Source organism: Nelusetta ayraudi, unplaced genomic scaffold, assembly GCF_046127955.1.
Source record: "Nelusetta ayraudi isolate G7.1 ecotype Tasmania unplaced genomic scaffold, CSIRO-AGI_Nayr_v1 ptg000090l, whole genome shotgun sequence".
NCBI lineage: Eukaryota > Metazoa > Chordata > Actinopteri > Tetraodontiformes > Monacanthidae > Nelusetta > Nelusetta ayraudi.
Window position 1 is genome coordinate 549,303 of NW_027466140.1, and position 15,607 is coordinate 564,909.

General features: G+C 42.6%; 4 protein-coding genes across 4 annotated transcripts; all 4 read left to right on the forward strand.

The window, feature by feature from the left end:
• The first annotated feature begins 2,212 nt into the window (after nt 1–2,212).
• On the forward strand, nt 2,213–4,764 carry LOC142901706 (protocadherin alpha-3-like). Its single transcript, XM_076046322.1, has one exon. The coding sequence runs from the start codon at nt 2,341–2,343 to the stop codon at nt 4,762–4,764; it is 2,424 nt and encodes an 807-aa protein (XP_075902437.1). The 5' UTR covers nt 2,213–2,340.
• Nucleotides 4,765–5,304: 540 nt separating this feature from the next.
• Nucleotides 5,305–8,100, forward strand: LOC142901707 (protocadherin alpha-3-like). The gene is made up of 2 exons (XM_076046323.1): nt 5,305–7,798; nt 8,083–8,100. Exons 1-2 carry the CDS (start codon nt 5,441–5,443, stop codon nt 8,098–8,100), a joined length of 2,376 nt encoding a protein of 791 aa, XP_075902438.1. The 5' UTR covers nt 5,305–5,440.
• A 779-nt stretch (nt 8,101–8,879) lies between these two features.
• LOC142901708 (protocadherin gamma-C3-like) lies at nt 8,880–12,136 on the forward strand. The gene is made up of 2 exons (XM_076046324.1): nt 8,880–11,243; nt 12,113–12,136. The coding sequence occupies exons 1-2, from the start codon at nt 8,880–8,882 to the stop codon at nt 12,134–12,136; spliced, it is 2,388 nt and encodes a 795-aa protein (XP_075902439.1).
• Nucleotides 12,137–12,220: 84 nt separating this feature from the next.
• On the forward strand, nt 12,221–14,976 carry LOC142901711 (protocadherin gamma-C3-like). Its single transcript, XM_076046325.1, has 2 exons — nt 12,221–14,674; nt 14,959–14,976. The coding sequence occupies exons 1-2, from the start codon at nt 12,311–12,313 to the stop codon at nt 14,974–14,976; spliced, it is 2,382 nt and encodes a 793-aa protein (XP_075902440.1). The 5' UTR covers nt 12,221–12,310.
• Nucleotides 14,977–15,607: the final 631 nt, after the last annotated feature.

A 15,607-nucleotide genomic window follows, 5' to 3' on the forward strand; every position in this document is an offset into this window, starting at 1 on the left:
AAAGAAAGTTAGTGGCCCTGCGATGAACTGGCGACTTGTCCAGGGTGTCCCCTGCTCCCCAGCTGGCATAGGCTCCAGGAAGTTAGTGAGCTGTCTGCTGCTAAAAGGGAACTTTTTCTGGAGGCACACAACACACTGCAGTCATTCTATTTGGTTAACTTTGTTGTTTTAGGACTTAATTTGGAAACACTTCTGACAGTTGTGTCATCACAGCAATATTTGAGGACATCATGAACCTCCACACATTGTTAAGGACCACAATGCCAATCATGACCAATGATTATAAGACGTGATTTGGTTTGTTATACCCACATTTAGTCGAGCAGCAGTGGTAGCATTAGTGTGTCCATTTTTATTGCACCGTCTTTCAGTTTCACCAAAACAGTAGCATTTTACAGACAAAGCATACTGCTGCCCTGTTTCATCTTAACATCACACACACACACACACACACACACACACACGCACGCACGCACGCACGCACGCACGCACGCACGCGCACGCACACGCACGCACACATGCACGCACAGAGACACAGACCACAGAGACATGATCTCATTTCCCCAGTGAGATGATCTAATACAAAGGAAGGGGGACTGATCCCGCACTCGTCTTATGACGCGCATTAAATAAATAAATAAATGAATATGTATTTTTTTTGTGCCAGTCTCTTTTCCTTCTGAAGTGAAAAATTAATAATATTCCTAGGCTTATTCCTATATTTATTAATATTCCTATATTCATATAGGAATATAATATACACGTGAAAAAAAATAAAAACAAGACTGCGGTTGCAGCATCAAGCCACGTGGGCACAACGGACTCTTTGTCTGCAAAATCAGCGTCACACCCCTTTGCTGCTGTTTTACTCGCTGCACCCCACCGTTGTCTTCAGCACCATGGGCAGCGACCTGCCGGCGCTGCTGAGTTGTCATGGCGACTGGCTTCGTCAGAGCATGCGCTGTGCTTTCGAGCACTTATTTAATATTCAGACACGCCCTTCATGGCAGTGCAGCCTTTGCAGCTTGCAGCCACTCGACAATCGCTGTAAAACGTCCTCTAGACAACAAGCGGTCGGAAAACAAAACAAAACAACAACAACAACAACAACAACATGAAAGCAGCTCAACCAAGACATGATGGCGCATTGTGCGTAAAGGACGCAGGCGGTAGCTGTATGTAACGCCATATAGCTGGTGGGGCGGTGAATGCGGCACTGCTCGTGAACGCGCACGTATGCTTTTGGCCTAGTTCCAGAACCGCGACGCAGCGAGTGGGAGGGGTGGGGATAATGGAGGATCTCAAATGTAGGTCACTGGATTTTTTTTGAAGGTTTTTGTGAGAGCCCCACTTATTGCTTTTATTTTATTATTACGGCTATCATGTTTCGTCATTCACTAATAAAGCACTGATGCACCGTGGTGTGGTTTCCACAATAAGCGTATATCGTGTGTACACTGCAGACACGGGGACGTGCCTCAGAGAGTGCACTTGCGGTGTCACTCCACAAGATGCCGCAGTTCACCCCTGCAAAAAGAGATGCTGTGGGAGTGTGCGAGAGCATTTAAAGGAACAGCGTGATGGGAAAGCAAGAAGGTGGTAAACGTTCACACAGTGAAAATCCATCATACTTTTTTTTTTTTTTTTTTTTTTTTTTTAAATGTCTGTTCAATTCGAAGATGATTTTCCCCCCGATTAATAATAGTTCTTTAGTATTCTGAAATAATTGTGTCACAATAATTCCCGAATTTTGTCCACTAACCTTCAATATTAGTTTTATTTGACTGAATTTAAATAGCAACTTTATAGTATCAAAATTATTCTATTCTATTCTGTTCTATTCTATTCTATATTACTGTAATGGTTGCTAGTAAATTGGTAGTGTTTCAGATTGAAATAATAAAAGTATTTGCAGAGTTATACTCTAGTGCACGGAAAATAATAACAATGTGAATACAATGTGAAACAATGTGGATGTCGGCACAAGAGTAAATATTGTTAAAGGTCCATTGCAGTGCATTGTCAAAAAACAAATAAAATAATGAGGCTCAGCCCCGAATGATGCTCGATTCTGTGCAGTACATTAAACTGACATAGTGTGGGGCTGTTTGACTACATCTAGTAATCGTGCACATAGTCTGTGTATAAGGTGGTCAGTGTCTATTTTCTGTGTATTCGATTGTACCAGGAAGACCGGAGATGAGGAGAACGGACCAAAGAAAAGCAAAATTGGGACGATGATCGCCGACAAAATTAAGAGCTTCTTTTCAGTAAAAGGATTCTAGTTTTTTACTGCTTTTTACATTCTTTAGTCGTGGATTAATTGTTTTTTCCCGGACAATGGCGGAGACTGCTATCAGGGGACGGTGGATGAATGAGGGAGTTTCTTTTCGTCTTGCTTTGATGACATGTATATGTTTGGAAATAGCATCTGCTCAAATGCGGTATTCTATTCAGGAAGAATCGAAATTGGGCACGGTGGTTGCAAATTTAGGCAAAGATTTGGGATTGGATGTTGGAAGACTGGCGGACCGAAACCTCCGTGTCGTGTCGGGAACAAAGCAGGACCTGTTTCAGGTAAACCCGACCGATGGAGTTTTGTCTGTGAACCAGAGAGTCAACCGCGAGGAGCTGTGCGCCAAAAGTGTCCCATGCGTCACAAATCTGAAAGCGGTTGTTGAAAATCCTCTCGAGATGCACAAAGTGATGGTCGAAATACTCGATATAAACGACAATTCGCCAAAATTCCCAGAAGAAAACTACACATTGGAGGTTCTAGAGTCTGCCATAGTCGGGTCCCGTTTTCAAATAGAAGGAGCTCACGACTTCGACGTTGGAATAAATTCCTTACAAACATACAAATTGAACCATAACCAGTTTTTTCGCCTCGAAACTGATGAATTTGGGGAGGACGGGAAGGTTCCGTTTTTGATATTGCAACGACCACTGGACAGAGAGAACCTTGCTCAGCACAGTTTACCACTTACAGCATTAGATGGAGGCAAGCCACCAAAATCTGGTAGCATTAATATTACTATTATTGTGTCAGACGTGAACGACAACCCCCCAACATGTGACAAACAAAAATACAGCGTCACAGTCAAGGAGGACGCACCTGCAGGAACATTCCTGCTGACAGTAAATGCATCGGATCCAGATGAGGGGATCAACAGTGATATTGAATATTCATTACGTGGAAAAATTAGAGGGCAGTCGTTTGAGGCTTTTGATTTAGATAGCAAAACAGGGAAACTGACAGTGAAAGGAGGACTTGACTATGAGGAGAAACAAGTCTATGAGATGAAAGTAATTGCCGCAGACAAAGGTGCTGTGCCTCTTTCAACCCAATGCAATGTGGTGATTAGAGTAGAAGACGTGAACGATAACCCACCTGAAATAGACATCACATCCCTTTCAAGCCATATCCCAGAGGATGCAGCTTTGGGAACTGTGGTGGCTTTGGTGGGGGTGACGGACCATGATTCAGGTGTGAATGGACAAGTGGTCTGTAGTGTGCCCGGTCATTTACCTTTTGAGCTAAAGCCATCGCCTGACGGGCAGTCATACTCTCTGGTCACCAGTAAGTACCTGGACAAGGAGGCAGTAGATGTGTATGAGATTTTAATAACTGCTAAGGATTTAGGAAGTCCCTCCCTTTCATCCACAAAGTTGATACGTGTGGACGTACTTGATGTAAATGATAACAAACCATTGTTCAGTGAAAGTCCGTATATTTTTTATGTGCCTGAAAATAACAAGGCTGGAATGCCAATCTTTTCTGTGAGTGCAGCAGACAAGGATGGAGGTGAAAATGCAGCTGTCACATATTCACTGAAGCGTAACCAAGGCCACTCTGTCACATCCTTTTTAAACATCAATGAAGCTAATGGTACAATTTCAGCTCTTAAAAGTTTTGACTATGAGACACTGAAAACATTCCAGTTCCAAGTTGTTGCCACAGACTCTGGAAGTCCGTCACTGAGCAGCAACGTCACAGTGAACGTGTTCATTCTGGACCAGAACGACAACGCTCCAGTCATCCTGTTTCCACTCAGCTCCAACGGCTCTGCTGAAGGTGTGGTGGAGATTCCCCGCAATATGGAGGCAAGGAAGTTGGTGACCAAAGTCAGAGCCTATGACGCTGATATAGGATATAACGGCTGGTTGCTGTTCTCACTGCAGGAAGTGAGTGACCACAGTCTGTTTGGTTTGGACCGCTACACAGGACAGATCAGAACACTTCGCTCCTTCACAGAGACAGACGAGGCTGAGCACAAACTGGTCATACTGGTGAAAGACAATGGCAACGTGTCACTCTCAGCAACAGCCAGTGTCACTGTCAAACTGGTGGAGCCCAAGGAGGCTTTTGCTGCTTCTGATGTGAAGAGTTCTGCGACGGATGATGAGGACAGTAATGTGACTTTTTATCTGATGCTAACTTTGGGCTCAGTGTCAGTGCTTTTTATCATCAGTATCATAGTGCTGATTGCAATGCAGTGCTCAAAGTCTACAGACTACACCTCTAAATACCTCCAAGAGACAAATTATGATGGGACACTGTGTCACAGCATCCAGTACAGATCAGGAGACAAGCGGTACATGTTAGTTGGACCCAGGATGAGTATTGGATCCACTATAGTTCCTGGCAGCCATGCCAACACACTGGTTCTACCTGACAGGAGGAAGACTTCTGACGAGGTAAGTGATTTCAAAAACATGACCTTAGAAATGCTTCGAATGACGCTGTCTGTGGTGCTGAAATGAGCTTTAGTCCTGTTTTATTTCATTATTTTGCAGTTTACTAAAAAACAGTACATGCAGACTAATTTCTGAAGGTGACCCCTCCCATCCAGTATTTCAACTCATTTCATAACAGGCTCAATGTTGGCCTAATTAAATTTATGTGGCATCATCACTCTAACGCTTGGATGTTTTGTTTCTTACATAAAACTGTTTTGTGTGGTACCCATGATGTGAATTACCTAGTTAGCAATATAAAGCATCTTATAATTCTCAGTACAATTGCTAAATTGTTTTTAACACAGATGAACACGAATTACACATCTGATAAGAAATTTAGTTAACTTACTGGATGAGGAAAGACAGAGGACCTTAAGAAGTTTATTGAATGATGTAAAGGCACGAAGCCAGTGAAAGACACTTACTGATCCAATGTAGCACTACGGACTTGTGGCCTCGTGGTGTCACTACACCCCCATAGAATTGTTGGTGCTCTTGAAAAAGCTCTGCCCATCTCTTGCTCATATTTGAAAGCGGCGTGATGCCGACGGATGTCAAATCGCAGCTTCAGCAACTAAAATGAATAGCCGTGGATATTTTTGTCGGAGCCACTATTTGTAATTGGTACTATTGGTGGAAATATCTTAGTTTAATGGATAACAAAGGGAAGATACACCAAAATACATCTTTTTAACGGTACATGATGGGAGCAAAGGGACAAAGGAGCGGACTGAGCTGCTGCTGCTGGGCTGTCGGGATATTGTTGCTTTTCTTAGGAGAAAATGTTTTTGCTCAGCTGAGATACTCCGTTCCTGAAGAAACACAGGTGGGGTCCGCCGTTGGAAATGTTGCCAAGGATCTCGGGCTTGACGTTAATACTCTGAAGGACAGGAAGTTCCGCATTGTTTCCGGACCCAATTATTCTCTATTTCGCCTCAACGAGAACAACGGCGTGTTGTACGTTGGGAAACCTATTGACCGTGAGGAGCTTTGTGATGGAACCGCGCTGTGTTTGATAAACCTGAAAATTGTGGTGGAGAGTCCACTGGAAATACATTACGTTGGCGTGGAAATAACGGACATTAACGACCATTCCCCGACGTTCCCAGAAAACGAGCAGCGGCTGGAAATAGCCGAGCACACTCCTCCAGGTACCCGTTTCCAGATCCATGCGGCCAGAGACCCTGATGTGGGCTCGCTGTCAGTTCGGGTGTATAAGCTGAGCTCCAATAGTTTTTTTGACGTTGAAATCAGAGACTCCGAGGAAGACAGGAACCCGTTTCTTGTGCTGAAGAAGCCCTTAGACAGAGAGCAAAAAGCAGAGCACCGTCTAGTTGTAACAGCTCTAGATGGAGGCAGTCCGTCTAAATCCGGGAGTCTCAATTTGACTGTGATAGTGCTCGATGCAAACGACAATCGCCCGGTTTTTAGCAAGGATGTTTATACCGTGGCACTGGATGAAAATTCACGTATAGGAACTCTTGTTATCCAAATAAACGCCACAGATTTAGATGAGGGAGTAAACAGTGACATTGAATATTCATTTGGAAAAATGCAAAATAAAAAAATACCTGATATTTTTGAATTGGACAGTATCACTGGCGAGATCCGAATAAAGGGAAATGTGGATTTTGAGGACACAGAAATTTATAGGCTTAATCTTCAGGCTTCAGACAAAGGCCATCTTCCTTGGACGGCTGAAAGCAGAGTTGTGATTAAGATAAAAGATGTGAATGACAATAAACCAGATGTAGAAATAACATCACTGTCTAATTTGGTTCCAGAAGATTCAAAGCCTGGAACTGTGATCTCTCTCATCAGTGTCAGAGACAGAGATTCAGGTCTTAATGGAAAAGTAATTTGTAAAATATCAGGTGATGTTCCCTTCGATTTGACTCCCTCCATCGAGGAAAACATGTATTCTCTTGTCACAAAGGGTCGATTAGATCGAGAAGTTGTGTCTCATTATGACATCACAATTACTGCCACTGACTGTGGACAACCTCCACTGTCCACTGAAAAAAAATTAAGTGTTCAGGTGTCTGATGTAAATGACAATAGACCAATTTTCAGCCAGAATCCATATGACCTTTACCTGATGGAAAACAATGTTGCAGGATCAACTATTTTTTCTGTAAGTGCTGCTGACAATGATTTAAATGAGAATGCAGCAATATTGTATCACATAGCAAGAGGTGATGGGCTGCAGGGTGACATGACCTCTTTTCTGAATGTTAACTCTGAAACGGGACAAATCTCAGCTCTAAAAAGTTTTGACTATGAGAGTTTGAAAACGTTCAGGTTCAAGGTTGTTGCCACAGACTCTGGAAGTCCGTCACTGAGCAGCAACGTCACAGTGAACGTGTTCATTCTGGACCAGAACGACAACGCTCCAGTCATCCTGTTTCCACTCAGCTCCAACGGCTCTGCTGCAGGTGTGGTGGAGATTCCCCGCAATATGGAGGCAAGGAAGTTGGTGACCAAAGTCAGAGCCTATGACGCTGATATAGGATATAACGGCTGGTTGCTGTTCTCACTGCAGGAAGTGAGTGACCACAGTCTGTTTGGTTTGGACCGCTACACAGGACAGATCAGAACACTTCGCTCCTTCACAGAGACAGACGAGGCTGAGCACAAACTGGTCATACTGGTGAAAGACAATGGCAACGTGTCACTCTCAGCAACAGCCAGTGTCACTGTCAAACTGGTGGAGCCCAAAGAGGCTTTTGCTGCTTCTGATGTGAAGAGTTCTGCGACGGATGATGAGGACAGTAATGTGACTTTTTATCTGATGATAACTTTGGGCTCAGTGTCAGTGCTTTTTATCATCAGTATCATAGTGCTGATTGCAATGCAGTGCTCCAAGTCTACAGACTACACCTCTAAATACCTCCAAGAGACAAATTATGATGGGACACTGTGTCACAGCATCCAGTACAGATCAGGAGACAAGCGGTACATGTTAGTTGGACCCAGGATGAGTATTGGATCCACTATAGTTCCTGGCAGTCATGCCAACACACTGGTTCTCCCTGACAGGAGGAAGACTTCTGATGAGGTAAGGAATATTCAAAACTTTCTGTTTCAAACACACTTCTCCTTTCTCTATTTCATTATAATTCGTATCCCCCAAATAGGTGAACAATACTAAACCGTACTTTATTAGTTCACACCATTTGGAATTGTTTTTACACAGACTGAACGGAAATGTTAGCCTTTGTCCTTAGATCAGTGCTGTCCAGGGTCCTGAAACTTATTTGTCATTGTTCAATATGTGCTTTTTTCAATGTCAACGAGAACATGCAAGAGCATATTGAATCTTATTCCCTCTCATTCTGATAGTTTTCTAACCTCAAATGAGGACATTTCAGGGTCCTTAGTAGCTTCTTTTAATTTATTAGCAGAAATGTAGATTTTACAGTTTTCATTATCAGCATTTTTCCCTGCCTCTCAATTGGTAAGGACGCTTTTTGTTTTGTCATGAAAAGATATGTTTCGGTGGTATATTCATGATTTTGACTGAAATTGTCTTCTGGATTTCATTCATCCTCATCTGAGGGTCTTTGGGTTGTGCAGTGCTGTGAACTCAAATCCGCATCTTTATTGTTGTTCTAGGTCAGTGGCATTGGGAGGAAAAAAACAAACAAACCAGAATAGGTGCCCGGTTTTGAGCATCTTCCTTGTATGTCACCATTATTAATTTCCCACACATTTCATATTACTACTATATTCATTTTATAAAATAAATGACCTTTAATCCTCCTCTTAAGAATAGTTCTTGTGGTGAACTAGAGGGAAATTAGATTCCCCTGCTTTGAAACACAATATATAATCTAAAACCCAAAACGGTCAATGAAACGCTTCCTTGTCGAAAGTGGCACTGCCGACTTGTGGCCTCGTGGTGTCACTGCACACCTATTGAATTGTTAGTGCACTTGAAAAGGCTCTGCCCATTTCTTGCTCATAACCGAGGACTACGTGATGCTTTATGGATGTCGAGTCGCAGATCGTGCAACGAAGAATCTGAATTGGAGATGGAATTTATGACTCCTATTTTTCTTGATATTGATTCAATGTTGCTGATTTAATAGGAAGAAGTGGGGCGGTGTTCTATCGAAATACGTCCTTTTTAACGGTACATGATGGGAGCAAAGGGACAAAGGCGCCGACCGAGCTGCTGCCGCTGCTGCTGGGCTGTCGGGATATTGTTGCTTTTCTTAGGAGAAAATGTTTTTGCTCAGCTGAGATACTCCGTTCCAGAAGAAACACAGGTGGGGTCCGCCGTTGGAAATGTTGCCAAGGATCTCGGGCTTGACGTTAATACTCTGAGGGCCAGGAAGTTCCGCATTGTTTCCGGACCCAACTATTCTCTGTTTCGGCTGAATGAGAACAACGGCGTGTTGTATGTTGGGAAACATATTGACCGCGAGGAGCTCTGTGATGGAATCGCGCTTTGTTTGATAAACCTGAAAATTGTGGTGGAGAGTCCACTGGAAATACATTACGTTGGCGTGGAAATAACGGACATTAACGACCATTCCCCGACGTTCCCGGAAAACGAGCAGCGTCTGGAAATAGGAGAGCACACTCCCCCAGGTACCCGTTTCCAGATCCATGCAGCCAGAGACCCTGATGTGGGCTCTCTGTCAGTTCGGGTTTATAAGCTGAACTCCAATAATCTATTTGACACTGAAAATAGAGACACTGAGGAAGAAAAGATCCCGTTTCTTGTACTGAAGAAGCCTTTGGACAGGGAGCAAAAAGCAGAGCACCGTCTCGTTTTAACAGCTCTAGATGGAGGCAGTCCGTCTAAATCCGGGAGTCTCAATTTGACTGTGATAGTGCTCGATACAAACGACAATCGCCCTGTTTTTAGCAAGGATGCCTATAACGTGGAAATATATGAAAATGCTCCAATAGGTACACTTGTAGTTCACTTAAACGCCACGGATTTGGATGATGGTTCTAACAGTGAAATTGATTATTCGTTTGGAAAAACACAGAAGAAAAAAGTATATGACACATTTGAATTGGACAGAGTCACTGGCGAGATCCGACTAAAGGGAAAACTGGACTTTGAAGAGACTGAAATTTATAGACTTGATCTACACGCATCAGATAAAGGTCAGCCTCGTTGGACAGCTGAAAGTAGAGTTGTGATTAAGATAAAAGATGTAAATGACAATAAACCAGATATAGAAATAACATCACTGTCTAATTTAATTCCAGAGGATTCAAAGCCTGGAACTGTGATCTCTCTTATCAGCATCAGAGACCGAGATTCAGGTCTTAATGGAAAAGTAATTTGTAAAATATTAGGTGATGTTCCCTTTGATTTGACTCCCTCCATCGAGGAAAACATGTATTCTCTTGTCACAAAGGGTCGATTAGATCGAGAAGTTGTGTCTCATTATGACATCACAATTACTGCCACTGACTGTGGACAACCTCCACTGTCCACTGTAAAAATATTGAGCGTTCAGGTGTCTGATGTAAATGACAACAGACCAATTTTCAGCCAGAATCCATATGACCTTTACCTGATGGAAAACAATGTTGCAGGAGCATCTATTTTATCTGTAACTGCTGCTGACAATGATTTAAATGAGAATGCAGCAATATTGTATCACATAGCAAGAGGTGACGGGCTGCAGGGTGACATGACCTCTTTTCTGAATGTTAATTCTGAAACGGGACAAATCTCAGCTCTAAAAAGTTTTGACTATGAGACTCTGAAAACGTTCCAGTTCAAAGTTGTTGCCACAGACTCTGGAAGTCCATCACTGAGCAGCAACGTCACAGTGAACGTGTTCATTCTGGACCAGAACGACAACGCTCCAGTCATCCTGTTTCCACTCAGCTCCAACGGCTCTGCTGAAGGTGTGGTGGAGATTCCCCGCAATATGGAGGCAAGGAAGTTGGTGACCAAAGTCAGAGCCTATGACGCTGATATAGGATATAACGGCTGGTTGCTGTTCTCACTGCAGGAAGTGAGTGACCACAGTCTGTTTGGTTTGGACCGCTACACAGGACAGATCAGAACACTTCGCTCCTTCACAGAGACAGACGAGGCTGAGCACAAACTGGTCATACTGGTGAAAGACAATGGCAACGTGTCACTCTCAGCAACAGCCAGTGTCACTGTGAAACTGGTGGAGCCCAAAGAGGCTTTTGCTGCTTCTGATGTGAAGAGTTCTGCGACGGATGATGAGGACAGTAATGTGACTTTTTATCTGATGATAACTTTGGGCTCAGTGTCAGTGCTTTTTATCATCAGTATCATAGTGCTGATTGCAATGCAGTGCTCCAAGTCTACAGACTACACCTCTAAATACCTCCAAGAGACAAATTATGATGGGACACTGTGTCACAGCATCCAGTACAGATCAGGAGACAAGCGGTACATGTTAGTTGGACCCAGGATGAGTATTGGATCCACTATAGTTCCTGGCAGTCATGCAAACACACTGGTTCTTCCAGACAGGAGGAAGACTTCTGATGAGGTAAGAAATTTACAGAACTTCTTGCTTCAAAGACAATTATCTTTTCATTAGATAATTAAAATTATCATCCCCAAAATGGATGATAAATACTAAACCGTACATTATTTCTTTGAACATTTTAGAATTGTTATCACATACACTGATCACTAGTTTTAATCTCTTTCTTTGGATTACTTCTGCCTGGGGCCCTGAAATGAACTTTTCACCATTCTATGTTTTATTTCTTCAGTGTGAAAAAACAAGAAACATATTGAGAATGACAACCACTCCTTACGATATATATTTTTTTCAATCTCACATGATGAATGTCAGGCTTTTTTGTGGTTTCATTCCAATACTGCGTCAAGCACAGCATTTAGATGTTTCATAATCAAGGTCTTTTCCTGCTGCTGAAATAAATGGCTCAATGTTTAATGTTTTTGTCATGTAGAAATCAAGTTTGATAATATTCAAATTATATATATTGAAATTTGTTGTCTCAATATAATTCATCCACATTTGAGGTTCACAGGGCAGCCAATGTGTACCGCTGTGGACCCATATCCAGATCACATGTCTTGTTCTTGGTGAGGGGCATTTGCAGGATAATCAGTCAAGGATAGATTGCTGATTTTGAGGATCTGGTTAATGTGCATTATCAGTCATCACTCGTTTCACATTAGGGTTATATTTATTATATGAAATAAGATTATCATTAAGCAACCACTCAAGAATAATACTGGTGTTTCACCTGAGGGAAATTCTATGATCCTGCTTGGAAACAAAAGAGTGGATCTAAAATCAAAAACTGACAGTGGAATATGGCGCTGCTGACTAGTGGCCTCGTGGTGTCACTGCACACCCATAGAATTGTTGGCGCTCTTCTCAAGGCTCTGCCCATCTCTTGCTCATAACCGAGGACTGTGTGAGTCTAAAGGATGTCGAGTCGCAGATCGCGCGATTAATATTTAAATAGTAACCGGAATTTATGCGTCAAATCTTGCTTAATATTGAGATAATATTGTTGATTTAATGAACAGAAGTGGGACGGTATTGTCTGGAATACCTTTTTTTTTTTTTAACGCTACATGATGGGAGCAAAGGGACAAAGGCGCCGACCGAGCTGCTGCCGCTGCTGCCGGGCTGTCGGGATATTGTTGCTTTTCTTGGGAGAAAATGTTTTTGCTCAGCTGAGATACTCCGTTCCAGAAGAAACACAGGTGGGGTCCGCCGTTGGAAATGTTGCCAAGGATCTCGGGCTTGACGTTAATACTCTGAGGGCCAGGAAGTTCCGCATTGTTTCCGGACCCAATTATTCTCTATTTCGCCTCAACGAGAACAACGGGGTGTTGTACGTTGGGAAACCTATTGACCGCGAGGAGCTCTGTGATGGAATCACGCTGTGTTTGATAAACCTGAAAATTGTGGTGGAGAGTCCACTGGAAATACATTACGTTGGCGTGGAAATAACGGACATTAACGACCATTCCCCGACGTTCCCAGAAAACGAGCAGCGGCTGGAAATAGCCGAGCACACTCCTCCTGGTACCCGTTTCCAGATCCATGCAGCCAGAGACCCTGATGTGGGCTCGCTGTCAGTTCGGGTTTATAAGCTGAGCTCCAATACTTTTTTTGATGTTGAAATTAGAGACACTGAGGTGAACAAAATACCGTTTCTTGTGCTGAAGAAGCCTTTAGACAGGGAGCAAAAAGCAGTGCACCGTCTCGTTTTAACAGCTCTAGATGGAGGCAGTCCGTCTAAATCTGGGAGTCTCAATTTGACTGTGATTGCGCTAGATACAAACGACAATCGTCCTGTTTTTAGCAAGGATACATACAATGTGGCAATAAATGAAAATACTCGAATAGGCACACTTGTAGTTCAGATAAATGCAACAGATTTGGATGAAGGACTAAACAGTGAAATTGAATATTCATTTGGTAAAACGCAAAATAAGAAAGTAGAGGACACATTTGAATTGGACAGAGTCACTGGAGAGATCCGACTAAAGGGAAAACTGGACTTTGAAGAGACTGAAATTTATAGACTTAATCTTCAGGCATCAGACAAAGGTCAGCCTCCATGGACGGCAGAAAGCGGAGTTGTGATTAAGATAAAAGATGTGAATGACAATAAGCCAGATATTGAAATAACATCACTGTCTAATTTAATTCCAGAGGATTCAAAGCCTGGAACTGTGATCTCTCTCATCAGTGTCAGAGACAGAGATACAGGTTTTAATGGAAAAGTAATTTGTAAAATATCAGGTGATGTTCCCTTCGATTTGACTCCATCCATCGAGGAAAACATGTATTCTCTTGTCACAAAGGGTCGATTAGATCGAGAAGTTGTGTCTCATTATGACATCACAATTACTGCCACTGACTGTGGTGAACCTCCACTGTCCACTGTAAAAATATTGAGCGTTCAGGTGTCTGATGTAAATGACAACAGGCCAATTTTCAGCCAGAATCCATATGACCTTTACCTGATGGAAAACAATGTTGCAGGAGCATCTATTTTATCTGTAACTGCTTCTGACAATGACTTAAATGAGAATGCAGCAATATTGTATCACATAACAAGAGGTGATGGGCTGCAGGGTGACATGACCTCTTTTCTGAATGTTAATTCTGAAACGGGACAAATCTCAGCTCTAAAAAGTTTTGACTATGAGACTCTGAAAACGTTCCAGTTCCAAGTTGTTGCCACAGACTCTGGAAGTCCGTCACTGAGCAGCAACGTCACAGTGAACGTGTTCATTCTGGACCAGAACGACAACGCTCCAGTCATCCTGTTTCCACTCAGCTCCAACGGCTCTGCTGAAGGTGTGGTGGAGATTCCCCGCAATATGGAGGCAAGGAAGTTGGTGACCAAAGTCAGAGCCTATGATGCTGATATAGGATATAACGGCTGGTTGCTGTTCTCACTGCAGGAAGTGAGTGACCACAGTCTGTTTGGTTTGGACCGCTACACAGGACAGATCAGAACACTTCGCTCCTTCACAGAGACAGACGAGGCTGAGCACAAACTGGTCATACTGGTGAAAGACAATGGCAACGTGTCACTCTCAGCAACAGCCAGTGTCACTGTGAAACTGGTGGAGCCCAAAGAGGCTTTTGCTGCTTCTGATGTGAAGAGTTCTGCGACGGATGATGAGGACAGTAATGTGACTTTTTATCTGATGATAACTTTGGGCTCAGTGTCAGTGCTTTTCATCATCAGTATCATAGTGCTGATTGCAATGCAGTGCTCCAAGTCTACAGACTACACCTCTAAATACCTCCAAGAGACAAATTATGATGGGACACTGTGTCACAGCATCCAGTACAGATCAGGAGACAAGCGGTACATGTTAGTTGGACCCAGGATGAGTATTGGATCCACTATAGTTCCTGGCAGTCATGCCAACACACTGGTTCTCCCTGACAGGAGGAAGACTTCTGATGAGGTAAGGAATATTCAAAACTTTCTGTTTCAAACACACTTCTCCTTTCTCTATTTCATTATAATTCGTATCCCCCAAATAGGTGAACAATACTAAACTGTACTTTATTAGTTCACACCATTTGGAATTGTTTTTACACAGACTGAACGGAAATGTTAGCCTCTGTCCTTAGATCAGTGCTGTCCAGGGTCCTGAAACTTATTTGTCATTGTTCAATATGTGCTTTTTTCAATGTCAACGAGAACATGCAAGAGCATATTGAATCTTATTCCCTCTCAATCTGATAGTTTTCTAACCTCAAATGAGGACATTTCAGGGTCCTTAGTAGCTTCTTTTAATTTATTAGCAGAAATGTAGATTTTACAGTTTTCATTATCAGCATTTTTCCCTGCCTCTCAATTGGTAAGGACGCTTTTTGTTTTGTCATGAAAAGATATGTTTCGGTGGTATATTCATGATTTTGACTGAAATTTGTCTTCTGGATTTCATTCATCCTCATCTGAGGGTCTTTGGGTTGTGCAGTGCTGTGAACTCAAATCCGCATCTTTATTGTTGTTCTAGGTCAGTGGCATTGGGAGGAAAAAAACAAACAAACCAGAATAGGTGCCCGGTTTTGAGCATCTTCCTTGTATGTCACCATTATTAATTTCCCACACATTTCATATTACTACTATATTCATTTTATAAAATAAATGACCTTTAATCCTCCTCTTAAGAATAGTTCTTGTGGTGAACTAGAGGGAAATTAGATTCCCCTGCTTTGAAACACAATATATAATCTAAAACCCAAAACGGTCAATGAAACGCTTCCTTGTCGAAAGTGGCACTGCCGACTTGTGGCCTCGTGGTGTCACTGCACACCTATTGAATTGTTAGTGCACTTGAAAAGGCTCTGCCCATTTCTTGCTCATAACCGAGGACTACGTGATGCTTTAT

Bases quoted from the DNA above. Each gene is read 5' to 3' on its own strand.
- LOC142901706 (XM_076046322.1), top strand. From the start codon at position 2,341: ATGGCGGAGACTGCTATCAGGGGACGGTGGATGAATGAGGGAGTTTCT.
- LOC142901707 (XM_076046323.1), top strand. From the start codon at position 5,441: ATGATGGGAGCAAAGGGACAAAGGAGCGGACTGAGCTGCTGCTGCTGG.
- LOC142901708 (XM_076046324.1), top strand. From the start codon at position 8,880: ATGATGGGAGCAAAGGGACAAAGGCGCCGACCGAGCTGCTGCCGCTGC. The intron at 11,244-12,112 runs GTAAGAAATTTA...GCTCTTCTCAAG, and splicing joins GGAGGAAGACTTCTGATGAG to GCTCTGCCCATCTCTTGCTC.
- LOC142901711 (XM_076046325.1), top strand. From the start codon at position 12,311: ATGATGGGAGCAAAGGGACAAAGGCGCCGACCGAGCTGCTGCCGCTGC.